General features: G+C 45.2%; 1 protein-coding gene across 1 annotated transcript in view; it reads left to right on the forward strand.

Annotated features, from left to right (window-relative positions):
* Positions 1-15,222, forward strand: part of ano3 (anoctamin 3) — a 564,514-nt gene that overhangs the window by 381,501 nt on the left and 167,791 nt on the right. The window contains exon 14 of the mRNA XM_078549540.1: positions 8,031-8,127. Coding sequence (XP_078405666.1) covers positions 8,031-8,127 — 97 coding nt within the window. The remainder of the gene's footprint in view (positions 1-8,030; positions 8,128-15,222) is intronic.

The raw sequence follows: 15,222 nt of genomic DNA on the forward strand, positions 1-15,222 counted from the left end.
ATTGCAAAAATTACCGAGAAATTAAACTCCTACCACATACTTTCAAGCCACGGGAGAGAGCCATGGGCCACAGATTGAGAAAAATATTGGAAATCCATGAAGGTCAGTTCGGTAGGGTTGCCAATTGCGCTTAAACTTATAACTGGGGTTTCATCACATGACTTGCCCCCGAGCTCCAGCCATTAATCACCAACACGTCCACCCTTGTGACACACTGCCTTCCTTCACCAACTCAAATGCAAAAAGCCTCATTACCCAAATGGATGATGCTTGACTGTCAGCCAAACAGCCTTTTTCTCCCATTTCCAATATTTTTATATCTGGTAAAGAGAAATGTCCGAAGAAAATGAAAAAATCTTTTTTAATGTCCCGATGATGTTTCTCCAGCATTGCAAAGAACAGTATCCTAGGGTAACATTTCCCCCCCCCGTCGGAGGGGTTGTGCGGGAGCGGGGGCGGGAGCGGGTACGAGCAGGTGGGTTCCCGATCGGCGCCCCTAGTTGGGGGCGCGCCACCATTTTACATGGGCAGGCCAATTAAGGCCCGCCCAGCATGATGTCCGCCCAGGAGTGCTGTGCGCTCCCTGTGCGGGCGGGGGAGAGGGATTCCCTGAGCAGGTCTGTGCGCTCTTTTGCGCTTGGGGGCAGAAGAGCACACAGATCTCCCTGAGGCAAAGGGCTGCCTCAGGGAGAATGGTTGAACTTTGAAAAATTTATTAAAGGTAAGAAAAAATTTCCCTGACATGTCCCCTCACGTGTCACTCTCACATGAGCTGGGACATGTCCATTACTTTTATTTTAAAATTATCCGAACATTTTAAATCCCTCATGAAACCTCATCCCGCCCGTGGATGAGGTTTCATGCTTTTTCGGAAGGCTGCCTGAGCTCTTCGCCTGCCCGCCAACCTGACATCACCCCGTGTCATTTTACGTGTCAGCGAGGGGGCCCCGCCCCCGCTCGCCAACCGGAAAATGCTGCCTCTAGAGATTGATCTCCAATTCCGGAAAACTCCAGGCAAATCCTAGATTTATGATCGGAAGAAGCACCACCGATGCTGTTTTTTTTAAGATAAGTGATCGAGAAATATCGGGAAAACAAATGCAACATGAAGATTGTATTCGTTGATTTGGAGAAGGCATCTGACTGAGTGCCTCGGGGTGGATGTCTGGAGAGGTGCTAGAATTTGTGGGGTCATTGAGAAGTACATACAACTATTAGAGGATATGGACAAGGGGTGCCAGACGAGAGTAAGAAGATATGTGGGGGAAAATGAGAGTTTTGAAGCCAAAGTTGAATTACACCAAGGGCCGGCATGGAGCCCCTTCCTCTCTCCCTGATTGTCATGGATGTTCTAACTGAGCAAGTGAGATGGGAAGTGACATGGTCAATGATGCTTGCAGATGACATTGAACTATGTGGTTGGGCTGATGGGGAACATGACGGAGGATCTGGAGAACTGCAGAAAAGCACTGGAAGACAAGGTTATGAAGATCTGTAGACCGAAGACCCAAAAAATGGACTATCATTTTGAGCCTAGGGAAGAGTATCAGAGTGAAGGTGCAAAGATTATGGGTGAAGACTTGGGGAAGAAATTTCCTCCCCCGTTGTGGGGGAAGTGCAGGAGCGGGCGCGGGTAGGCGCACCTCCGATCGGCGCCCCCGATTGGGGGCGTGCTGCCGTTTTACGTGGGCAGGCCAGTTAAGGTCCTCCCTGCATGACGTCTGCCACGAAGTGCTATGTGCTCCCTGTGCAGGCGGGGGGGGTGGCAGTGGGGGTGGGATTCCCTCAGCCGAGCGTGCAGTCTTTCGCGCATGAGGCTAAGTGCTGCCTCAGGGAGATCGGTGCCAAATTTAAAAATGGTAAAGGTACACAGACAAAATTTCCCTGACAATTCCCCTCATGTGACACTGTCACATGAGCTGGGACATGTCCATCACTTTAAATCAAACATTTATTCAATTTTTAAAACCATCAAGAAACCTCATCCCGCCCGTGGATGAGGCTTCAGGCTTTTTCTGAAGCGCGCCAGGGCTCCCGGCCTGCCCGCCAACCTTAAGGTTGGACGGGCAGGTCCACTAATTATGTTAATTACTTTTTAAACGGCCTCAATAGGCCGTTGACAGGTCGGCGGGCGCACAGCTGATTCGGCTGCGCCCCCGCCGACATGAAAATGGAAATGACGCGGGGTGACGGAGGGAGTTCCGCCCAACGCCATCCCGCGTCATTTTACAGGTCGGCAGGCGGGCCCCGCCCCCAGCTCACCAACCTAAAAATCCTGGCCCTGGAGAAAGTGATTAGTTTCCAATACCTGGGGTCAGTGATGGCAGAAGATGCACTGTACCTTTCCTCAAGGGTAGTAATAGCCTCCTGATGATTAGATGGCCAGAACTGGACTCTGTGCTCCAGGTGATACCTTAACACTGCCTTATACATCAACAACTTCCTTTTATTTGCCCTTTGGCAATTCTAAACTCGTGCCTGAATTGCCTTTTTATAAACTTTTAACCAATCCGCTGCTGATAAATGAATAGAAGCAGTCAATGCGCATGCCTGAAGTCTCTTTCGAAATTATTTTCCGCAGAACACAAACTCTGTTACAATTTATTACTGTCATATTCATTATTTCCTAATTACTGAATTGCATCTACCATCTTTTGTTCCAGTTCACTTAAGGTCCATGACCTTCTGATGGTTAGTTGTATTGTACCTCACTTTGCTCTTTCCCTATTTCATCAATGCCAATGACTTAATTTATAGGCAAATCATAAGGAGCTGCAAAGCTATCATATTGTAAAATTATTACAGCAGCTGCGCCAGTCTTGCATTCCATGTGTAATGACGATTGATGACTGCTAGTCAGGTTTCATGGGAATGATCTCAAAATCCTAACTCAGCTTTCTCAAGTTGATAAGCATGTAATGTTTTCTTCTGCATTATTATGCACAATAGGATTGAATTTCTGTTGCGATCATAACCATCCATCCAGAGGCCCATTTCCCATTGCTGGCAGAGGAAACAGACTTCTTAGGTCTTCCAAGGCTCTCTTGTCTACATACAGCTGGTGGGCCCCCATAATAGATTAGGCCATGTGCTGGCAACATGCAGGCTAGGGACTGAGCTGGATACTGTAGGGGCAGAGTTTAAAGGTGCAGCTCCTTAAGAGTTCAAGAAAAGGGTGACTTACACCATCATATTTAGTCATCCCAATCATAGGGGGAAATTTGGATTCCTACATGAAGGTGATGGCAAAGTACCATGACTGCCGCTCCATCATTAATAGTGAAAAGCCCTCAGCTGTTCTGATATGTCCAAGCAATGGGGAAGCAGCCTATAAACACAGCTCCTCAGCTAGACCAAATATCCACTTTGATTGGGTCAGCTGCACATCATGGTGTAAGTCCCCACTTCCCTTCCTGGCTCATATGTTAGCTGATATTGTAAACGGTCCTCTCTCCTGAGGAACTGTCGCCCCTCCCCCCTCCTTCAAATTTGTCGTCATCAACCATCTCCTCGAAAAACCCCTTGAGCTTTCCATTTTTGTAAGTTGCCGCCATCTTTCCAATGTAGCTTTCCTCTCCTAAGTCCTTGACTATGCTGATGCCTCCAAAATCAGTGCCCATCTTTCCCAGAAATCAATGCTTGAATCCTGCCAATCGGGTTGCCAGCCCAGCCACAGAAGGGAAACAGCTTTTATCAAAGTCATAAATGACAGTAACAATGGTAAACAATCCCTCTTCATTCCTCTCAGCCTTTGACACAGTTGACCACATCGTCCTCCTCCGCTGTTGCCCAGTTGGGTAGGAATGCATTCATCTGGTTCCACTCTTACCTATCTAGTCTTGGGTGACAATCATCTGCAATGGCTTCTCTTTCCACTGCCACACCACTCTGGTATCTCCCAAAGGTCTATCCTTGGCCTCCTCCTATTTGTCAACCACATGCCGTTCCATGGTGTCATCATCAGCAAACATAGGCCTGAATTTTTGCAAAGCCGGAAGGGCTATGCACCTTAACCAAAATGGCTACAGAGTTCTGATTCCAGAAGTCCTGTCCCCAAACCGGAGCACCCACCATTTTTATGAGGTTTGGGGAGGGGGAGGGTGGTGCGGACGGAAACAGGGGTGCATTATAGTCTGCACATCCGTGGTTCTTAGAACAGATGCAATTTCCATTAGTGTAAAACACGACGTGTGGGCTTTAGACATTTGAGGAAAAGGTCTAAAGCTGCAGAAGTTATGAAAAGAGGTAGAGTGCCCTTTTGGAGAGGTCCAGGTACCCCTTTGGTAGAGACAAGATGCCCTTTGGGAGAGGTCAGGTGCTCTTTGGGATCGTTAAGAGTAGACATAAATGTGTGTAAAAAGTGGATAAGCTCACTGGAGCTGTTAAACTCTCAAGTTATTTAAATCCCCATGCTGTTTAAAGTTTGGTGGGGGGGAAACAGCCTGCAGCAGCTGCTTACAATTTCACGAGCTGTCTATTGACGTAAACCTGAGGGTTATCCTATAGGATTAGTGCTGCATGACTGATTCCACAACCTGTCATCACCGCAGTTGGGGCCCACAAGTTCCCAGTTTGACTGACGGCTCCAAGTGATCATAAAATCTTTGATGTGGTGCTATGAATACAAATGTTTGTTTTCATAAGGGATTAAGAGCTTGAATGAATTTAAATGTATTGAATGGGTTTTTATGAATAAATGTTTTTGGTAAGACCTGTTAGAGACTCTTAGAACTATATTTTATTTCATCTTACCAGGGCTTCTGAGAGCTGCCTATGGTGGATACTGAGTGAGTTGGCATGGAGGATGTAAGAGAAAAGGGAGGCGGTTGGGGGTGTAATTAGCATGAGTTGGCACTAAGGTGGCAAAGGGGTGATAAAGGACTATGGGGATGAGTGGGGGTCATAGATTGGTGCTAAGTTGGCATAGGGACTATAAAGGTCAATTGAGGTGGGTAGCGGGGCATGAGGTGCATGCGTTAGTATAGATGGAGCATGGGGACTGTGCGGGGTGTGAGGGATGAGGCCTAGAGGGATGTTTTTTTTCCTTGTTTTTATTGTAACCAGCCCGCCTCAGCACCCGCCAGTCCCTGTAGCTGCCTCTGCACTGTTTTGGAGGGTAGCAGGTCCAAATACAGTTAGCACCCTTCCCCCCAGGTCGGAAATCCTGACTCCGGAGTGAAAATTGGTCCCTTAATGTCAGTTTCCACATATACTTTGACAGCACTCAGCTCTAACTCGCTATCACCTTTCTCGATACACCTCACCCCTACCCCTATTGTCTCTAAATGGTCAGATTGCTTGTCCAAAACCCTGCACTGGATAAGCAGAAGTTTCCACCAACTAAATATTTAGATGACCAAAGCAAGTGTCTTTGAACCCAACCAAATTCCATTTCCTAGCCACCGATCCCATTCCTCGCCCCACAACTGTTTGAGGTTGAACCAGGTTGCTCACAGCCTTCGTGTCGCACTTGACCCCGAGATGAGTTTCCAACTACTTATCAGCGCCATCACTAAGACCTTCCCCTTCCTGATGCTGAACGTTCTGTACTCAGAAAAGGACTCAGTTTTACCCCTTTACGCCCTCACCTTAATGACACGACACGATGCTGAACTCTTCTTCTGTCACCTTCGCCCCCGTGCTCACATCATTGGGCAGAAGTCCTTCCCCCATTCAACGATCCTTTCATCCAACTCCAGTATTCTCCCTCTACTTGGACCCCTCCCTGTGGCTTCTTACCTGCTTTTGATCTTTTTATTGAGAACTGTCGGTGTGACACCGGCCATCTTAATTTTTCTGCTACTCTCACCCACTCCAACCTGTCTCCTTCTGAACTCACTGCACTCCATTCCCTCACGTTCAACCCTGACTTTGTTATCAAACCTGACAAAAAAGAAAATAAAAAAAACCTATTTCTCTTCAGTTCTGAATAAGAGTCATGCGGACTTGAAACATTAATTCTGTTTTTCCCTCTCCACAGATGCTGCCAGACCTGCTGAGTTTCCCCAGCGTTTTCTGTTTTTATTCCATCACTAAGACCATCTGTTTCTACCTTGCTAATATCATCAGCTCTGCCCTGCCACAGCCCATCTGCTGCCAAGGTCCTCATCCATGCCATTGTTATCTCTAGACTTCATTATTCAAATGCACTCCTGGCCAGCCTTCCAATTTCTACCCTTTGCAAACTTGAGGTCATCTAACATTCTGCTGTCTGTGTCCGAACTCACGTCAAGTCCTGTTTATCCTTCACTCCCTCTCTTCTCATTGATCTGCATTCCCCGTTATAAGCAACACTTTTATTTTAAAATTCTCGCCCGTGCTTTCAAATCCCTCCATGACCCCACCCTTCCCTTTCTCTGCAATCTCCTCCGGCCCTGCAAGGTTCCAAGATATCTGCACTCCTCTAGTTCTGGTCTCATGAGCATTCCCAATTTTAATCACTCCACCATTGGTGCCTGTGCCTCCAGCTGCCTAGGGCCTAAACTCTCTGCCTCCCTACCTCTCTTTCCTCGGTTAAAGCCCTCCTAAGAACCTATCTCTTTGGCCAAGCTTTCGGCCATCTACTTATCTGGCTTGGTGTCAAATTTTGTTTCACTACGCTGCCGTGAAATGCCATGCGAGATTTTGTTACTTTAACGGCACGAAATAAGCGCAAGTTGGTGCAGGTGTGAGTACATTCAAATATCTCCTGGTGCAGGGACATCTCCCGCTCCTCAATTTCCTCACCCAAGAGAAATTTCCACTGGGATGCCCAGCCGATGGAGAGGGCAGCCGTTACCGATCAGAGGGAAGATTTATCGAATGCTACATGAGGAAAAATCAATATTAAAGGTTGAATTAAACTGCAATATAAACATGAAAGTACTAGCAAATGTAATTAATCCAACGATAGCAAGGAAACAAGATCTGAAAACGCAGTTGTTGATAAATCATTCAGCACAGTTTCGCGAAGCCTGAAAAAGGCCTCCTCCTCACTGTATGCCTTCTGTGTTTTGAAGGCGCTGACCAATGACCTCACCTTATGGGTGTGTATTCAAGCAAAATGCAGGTCTGGGCAGCTTTGCCTCCGACATGTTGAATGTCAACATATAATGAGGCTCACACCCTGGAGTAATGGCAGCACTCTGCATCACAGGCATTACTTGTGTAAGGAACCCCAGACTGGTCATTCACAGCATACATCATGACCTCTGCTCCTGCATTCTGTTCGGCAAATACCTGTGCTGCTGACCCACAGCAGTGGATCTCTCATCCTTACATAGTTTTATACATTTAACAGAACACAAACTGTTTTGACAAAATCATTTTCTATTCCATTCAGTGACCTGGCTATGGTCACTCTCCTTTGAATGCTGCTCTCTCATCCCTTCTCAGTTTCAAATATGCCACCTTGCCTTATTTCAAAATTCCCACTTTGTTGAAATCAAGACTCGCATTCTTACACACCGTGTTTTGGAACTTCGAGGAATTTCTGACCTGTTTCAGCTTTCCCTTGCTCCTTGAATCCTCAAACATCTTAAATGCAAACTTGCTCGCAAATAATGTCAACTCCCAGATTTACTTCATTTTGCGTAATCTTTTCAACCTTGGTACGTGACTTTTGGCATGATGGACTTTAGACACTTACCCTTTTGGCTAAGTAAGCCCTTGTCCAAATCTTTGGTGTTTGATGCTGGCCCCTGAGGTACCCTCCTCACACCCTCCTGGAGGTTTGAGCACCCATTGTTTCCTGTTGCTAAATTGACGTTTTCATACATACTCTCATGCACATGTTGAATTGGAATCTGATATTCATTATGTTAGTTCTTCTATGTTGATGTTCATCTAAAGTTCCCTCACTAACACAAACATTATACCTTACTCCTCTTTACTATTGCAAAATGGGAAATCTCTTGTGAGGTGCATGGCGGGAAGAGCGCAGATGTAAAGCAAGTATGGAATTATTGGGGCTTGAGGACATTTTTGTGATTCATATGACTTTATGCATATTGAAGTAATACCTGATGATTTCTTTTAATTTAATTTTCCAGCAGGGAGATCTGTGAAGCCAATGACACCATCATGTGTCCACTGTGTGAGCGCAACTGTCCTTACTGGATGTTGAGTGAAAGCTGTGTCTATGCCAAGGTAACTTAATTTCTGCTGCACAACATAATTTTAGTATGTGCCGAACATTTAAAATTAAATTGAAAATTTGCACTTGCACATCAAAACAATAAGAATGTTTCTCTGAGTTCGAAATAAAAAGAAGCTTCCTTCATGTAGCATTGAGTTATTCCAGCGGCATTTATTTCCAAAGACATGGGTTTTGTTAGACAGGGACACTAAGGGTGAAGGAGCCAAGTTGGGTAGATAGGGACTAAGATCCAGATTAGCTGCAATCAGATTGAAGGGCGGAATATACTTCAGGGTTTGTAAGACCTACTCCCACTTCTATGTTCTGTTGGCTGCAAAGTCTCTATAAAGTTGTAACCTGCATGATGTTTGGTTTATCTTCAATTGTTAATGTGTTTCGTTCTCTCTGCACCATCCACACCATGCTATTGGGAGAGTATTCCATCACATTTATAGTATAGACACAGAAACTGCATGGACTAATAGATCCTATAATAACAGTATGGGCAGGATTTTCATGTCGTCGGGCGGGCACTGTGGGCGGGCCCAGGAAACAGTCTGGTGCCCGCAATCGGCCCCCGGCCACGATTTCACGCTACCTGGCCAATTAACAGCCAGCTAGCGTGAAAAGCGCACTGAGAAGCTCAGCGCTGCCTGGGTGGGTGGTGGGAGGAGTGCGAATGCAAAATTCTGCGCATGTGCCGGGGAGCACGCACTGAAAGCTCCCTGAAGGCAGGGAGCTGCCTCGGTGCGGGGGGGGCTGAAGAATTGTAAAATCAAGAATAAAGATTTTGAAAATGTGAAAAACATGTGGCGACATCGGACTCACTCATGTGAACAAGGACAAATGCTGTCAAAACATTTTTAAAAAATTAATGCTAGAAACCTCATCCCGTCCATGGATGAGGTTTCCAAAAAAATCCAAAGGCTGCCTGGCCGCCTCACCCACCCGCCAACCGTAAGGTTGGACGGGCAGTGAAAAATAGCTTTTAATTAATTGATTATTGGCCTTAATAGGCCTCTTAATTCTCAGCGGGTGCGCTGCTGACTCTCGTGCGTCCCCATCAACTGAAATATTGCGCCAGTGCGCGATGATGTCGGGCACACATACGCCTGCGGGACGTAAAGTCCTGCCCTGTATGTCTGATGTACGATGGGTCAAATGGCCTCCTTCTGCACTGTGACAATTTGTAATTCCATAAAGCCATTTATCCTAACAGTTGTATGGCAGCCAATTTCCTATAATGGTGCAAGGATGTTAAGGACTGATGCTCTCCAATTGTCTGGTAATGAGAACAGAACCCAAATGCCCTGGATTAGTTAATTTTCACCTTTATTCAAAGATCCAGGTGCAGACTGCTTCATAGAATTACGTAGAGCCCAAATCACAAAAACAGGATCTTCGTTCCAACTGATCTTGCTACTGTCTTCTCTGTGTCCACCCTATCAAAATCCTTCATAATTCTTAAGACCCCTATTAGGTCAACCCTCAGCCAGCCCTTTTGTAGAGAAAAGGGATGCATCCTGTTCAGCCTTCCTGAACAGTTATTGCCTCTCAGTGCAAGGTGTCACCCTTATGAAGGCTAAGCTCGTTTGGGTAAATAGAATCAAAAGTATGGTGATAAATAAACATGGGGAAACATTTAAGGAAACAATTCAAAATGATCAAAACAGTACACTCCCTTAAAAAAACAAAAGCTGAGCAAGAAACATCCATCTGTAGCTTACTAGGCAAGTTAAGGACAGTATTAGATGAAAAGAAAATGCTTATAATATTGTAATAGACAGTAGTAAGTGTGATCATTGGGAGCATAGGAACATACCACTTAGGAGCAGTACTAAGCCATTCTTCCCTTTGAACCTGCTCCACCAATCAGCAAGATCATGGCTGATCTTATTGTGGACTCAACTCAACTTTCCTGCCTACCCCCTCCCCACCACAATCCTTGACTCCCTTGCCTATCAAAAACCTATCTAACTCAGCCTTGGATAACTTCAATGTTCCAGCCTCCACTGCTTTCTGGGGAAGAGAATTCCACAGCCTAATGACCCTCTGAAAGAAAAAATTCTCCTCATCCCCTTCTTAAAAGGAAGACCTCTTATTTTTAAACTGTGTCCGCTAGTTCTAGATTCCCATACAAGGGGAAGGATCCTCCCTATCAAGTCCCTTCAGAATCTTCTATTTTTCAATATGATCACCACTCATCCTTCTGAACTCCAATGGACATAGGTCCAACCTGTTCAACCTTTCTTCATAAAGTAAACCCTGTTCAACCTGTTCAACCTTCCTACATAACATAAGCCCTTCATCCCAGGAATGAGTCAAGCGAATCTTCTCTGGACTGCTTCCAACGCAATTTCCTTCTTCAAATAAGGAAACCGAATCTCTACACAGTATTCCAGATGTGGTCTTATCAAGGCCCTGTACAGCTGCAGTAAAAATCCCCTACTTTTATATTCCATTCCCTTTGCAATAAGCGACAACTTTCCATTTGTCTTCCGAACCACTTGCTGTACCTGCATACTAACTTTTTGGGATTCATGCACGAGGACACCCAGATCCCTCTGTACCACAGAGTTCTGCAATCTCTCTATTTTAATAGTATACTGTTCTTTTATTCTTCCTGCCAAAGTGAACAAGTTCATATTCTCCCATATTATACTGTATCTGCCAAATTTCAGTTGCTTAATCTACCTATACCCTTTACCTCCTCTTGACAACTTATTCTCCTACCTATCTTAATACCATGAACAAATTTAGCTGCCATAAATTTGGTCCTTTCATCCAAGCCATTTTTGTAAACTGTAAATGGTTGAGGCCCCAGCAGTGAACCCTGTGGCACTCCACTATTTACAGCTTGCCAACCTGAAAATGATGCATTTAAACCTACTCTCTGCTTCCTGTTAGCTAACTAATCATTTACCCATGTTAATTATGTTACACCCTTGATCATGAGCTCTTATTTTGTGTAGTAACCTTATCAAATGCCTTTTGAAAATTTAAGTGCACCACATCTGCAAGTTCCCTTTATCCATGTTGCTTGTTACTTCCTCAAAGAACTGTGCTATATCCTGCCAAAACCTCTTTAATAATGGATTCTAGTAATTTCCCGATGACAGATGTTAAGCTAATTGGCCTATAGTTTCCTGCTTTCTGTCTCCCTCCTTTCTTGAACAAGGGTGTCACATTTACTGTTTTCCAATCCACTGGGACTTCTCCAGAAACAAAGGAATTTTGGAAGATTATAACAAGTGCGTCTACTATTTCTGCAGCTATTTCTTTTAAGACCCTAGGAAGCAGGCCATCTGGTCCTGGGGACTTTTCAGCCTTTAGATCTAATAGCTTTCCTAGTACCTTTTCCCTGGTGACGGTGATTGTTTTAAGTTCCTCCCTCGCTTTCACCTCTTGATTTTCAAGTAACTTTGGGAAGTTTTCTAAGTCTTTGACAATGAAGACAGACGCAAAATACCTGTTCAATGCCTCTGCCATTTCTTTGTTTTCCATTAATTTCCCCAGACTCACCAACTAGAGGACCAACACTCACTTTAGTTACTCTTTTCCTTTTTAAATACTTACAGAAATTCTTGCTATCTGTTTTTATATTTCTAGCTAGCTTTCGCTCACACTCTAATTTCCCCCTCTTATTATGTTTGCAGTCGTTCTTTGATGGTTCCTAAAATCTGTCCAATCTTCTGATCTACCACTAACCTTTGCAGATTTGTACAGCGTTTCCTTCAATTTAATACCATCCTTAACTTGATTATTCCGCCATGGATGATGCATCCTTCTCAAAGAGTCTTTTCTCCTCATTGGGACAAATCTTTGTTGAGAGTTATTAAATATCTCCTTACAAGTCTGCCACTGCATCTCTACTGTCCTACCTTTTAACCTAGTTTCCCAGTTCACTTTAGTCAGCTCTCCCTTTATGCCCTTATTATAATTACTTTCATTTAGGTTTAAAACATTAGTCTTTGACCCACACTTCTCACCTGAAAACTGAACATGAAATTCTATCATGTTATGATTGCTGTTGCCTAGAGGCTCTTTTACTATGAGGTTATTGATTAATCCTGCCTCAATTCACATTGCCAGGTCAAGAATAACCTGCTCCCTGATTGGCTCTGGAACATAGTACTCTAAGAAGTTAACCAGAATACACTCGTTAAAATAATTTCCAGGTTACCTTTGCCAATCTGATTCACCCAATCTACATGTAGATTAAAGTCACCCTTGACTATTGATTATTGCAGCACCTTCCTTATACAGCCCATATATTTCTTCCTGTATACTCTGTCCTATAGGATAACTACTGTTAGGGGGCCTATAAACTATTCCCACAAGTCACCTCAAATCTTTCCTATTTCTTATCTCTACTGAAAATGATTCTACATCTTACCCTTTTGAGTTAAGGTCATCTCTCGCTATTATACTAATGGCATCCTTAATTAACTGAGCTACCCCACCACCTTTTCCTAGCTTCCTGCCTTTACGAAATGTCACATACCCTACAATATTCAGACCCCAACCTTGGTCGCCTTGTGTTTTAGAGTGTTTGGAGAGTTTTAGAAACCAGCAATGGGCCACCAAAAACTTAACAAAAGGGGAAAAATTTGGTAATAAACTAGCTAGGAATAGAAAAAAGAGGCTGTAAGAGCTTTACAGGTATACAGAAAGGAGGAGATTAGCTAAAATAAACATGCCTGAGAAGCAGAGACATGAAACATTACCTTGGGGATTGAGGAAATGGCAGAGACATTGAACAAATAGTTTTGGTGGAATCTCCCGTTCTGGCCAGCAACGGGAATTGTGGTCGGCGGGTAGCTTAAGGTGACATGAGTCCTGACGGCGCAAAAAAAGTTTGCAAGTTTTGTTCCCCTGACTTTCAAGTCAGGTTAAAGTTGTGTCGATCTTCCCAACAAGCAATGGCGGGAGCCCTATTTGCATTCATTAGCATTTCATGAATGCTCATTGAAAGGCCAACTCTCTGGAATCATGCTCCCCCTTCACATCAAGTTCCGCTCCAATGGGTAATTAAAATGCTCTGTTTTATGACTGGGTATAAGCGGCGTGCATCTGGCGAGCTTCACTTCATCCACACCTTTGAAAGTCAGTAGACGCTCCTTTCGTCTTCCTTTTGAACCTTCACTGCTCCAAACTGGTTGTTGGTAGCACAAGCTCTGCCAAGGCTGGGCATGGGAGGCATGGCCAACGGGGAGGACTGAGGCGGAGGCAGGAGTTTGAGTGGGGGGAAGGACCAGAGGGCAGGGATGAGATGGAGGCAGGACTATGGGTGGGGGTGAGGGCAGCGTGGTGGAGGTCACGATTAAGAGATTGTCCGGGGAATGAGGCCAGAATAATGGGGGCAAATTTAAGGGACTGTTCAGGGATTGAGACAAGACTGTCAGGGGCATGTTAGAGGGCTCAGCATGGCATGCATGTCTTGGCCCCAGTCTTGGGAGGGGCAAGGCCTCTCTGGTCCTACAGAGAATTGTGTGAAGGCCGTTGGCTCTCAACTGTTGCATTTGAACCTGGGAGTTCGATGCATGATACTGGGATGCCGAGGGCACAGTCACATTGAGGGGAGGTATTTGTATCCGGTACGCTGGTAGATCCCATATCGTGGCGGGGGTGGGGTGGTGTTAGTGGACGGTCTCATGAGGGGAGTGGGGGGGTATCTAAACATAAGGATGTAGCTGGCCTCGAGAAGGGGTGGGGTCGGATTAACGAGGGGCATGGGCACGTCAACATTGAAGGGAACAGAGGGGAGAAGAGGAACACCAACATAAATATTAATGGAATCAAGGGTAACGGGGGGAAGCTGGGTGGTCACAGGAAGGAGAGGAATTAGGAGGTGGCGACTATGGAGGAGGATGAGAGGAGCTTGGTGGGTGACAGGGGAAGTTGAAATGTGCGGGAAGCACTCACAAATCTAGCAAGCACCATTTTCCAGTTTGCTCGCTTAGGATGCAGTTCGAAAAACAATCAGGAAAAAAGCAATATGGGAGGGGTCCGACGTGGGTGGAAGGAGTTTATTACACCTCTTTTGGGCCAAGTGAAGGGGTACCCTATCAATTATTTGCTCAAGCCATGGAGAACCAGGCTGAACTGAGTACTGTTCTCAAGGTTCAAATGCCCATTGAAGGAGTATTGCTCCATGACTAATGGGGTGCATTCCTGTGAGAATCCATTAAGGTTCGGGGCTGGATTTGAGTAGGTGCGATTGGCCATCTGTTCCTGACAGGGACAAAGGAAAGGGATAGAGGTGAATTCATTCGAGGAGCATGGATGCTGGGCAGCAGCTAGATGCACACTCCAAGCATCCATAATCCCAGATAAACAATCATGGCTGTCAAGGCATAATGTTTGAGCTCTTCCCATCATGCCATGATATGTTCTCTCTCCAGAATGTCTAGGCTCATGGAGGCAACCTCTGGGTTCTTGCACATGGCTGTAATCACCCTGGCCAAGATGCAATGTATGCATGCCCAATTATTTATGAAGGGAAGAGCAGCCGCCTGTGGTCTCCGGGATGTCTTTCACCTGCTAAGGGGTGAGCTGGGGATACCACATGTAGACAGAGCCCAAAGATGTGACAGTGGCCTCCTGGCTTGCAGATGGAGGGAAATCAGTTAAAGGAAAGCTTAATTAGGTAATCAAATCTATTCATTGACAAAGGGGCATGGAAGTTAAGTTAATTACTATCATCTGAGAAAAATAACTGAAGAAACTTAAGTGACTAAAATCCACAGGAGCTAATCAGTTATGGAGTTAAGAATGGCCAGACTTGCATACTAGAAGGCACAGCTGACTGGTTTAGCGACTTGTTGTGCGTGTTAACAGCAGGCATCCTTATGACAGATGGCATGACTCTTCTGGCCCAGATCACCTGAAGACTCTGAAAATAGCTGTTGGTGGTGGCTTCAGTGATGCCTGGCAGATATGTTTTGTGGCTGATTATGCTGGCATACCTTTGTTCATCTTCTAGCAAAAGAAGCAAGGCATATTGAGCTTCTGAACACTGACTCAGTGGAGCAGTTAGTCATCCCTTTACACATTGCTGCCTCATCAGGACTACTTTCACTGCATAAATTAAGGGCTGGAACTTC

Source organism: Cetorhinus maximus, chromosome 9 (assembly GCF_964194155.1).
Source record: "Cetorhinus maximus chromosome 9, sCetMax3.hap1.1, whole genome shotgun sequence".
NCBI classification, from domain to species: domain Eukaryota; kingdom Metazoa; phylum Chordata; class Chondrichthyes; order Lamniformes; family Cetorhinidae; genus Cetorhinus; species Cetorhinus maximus.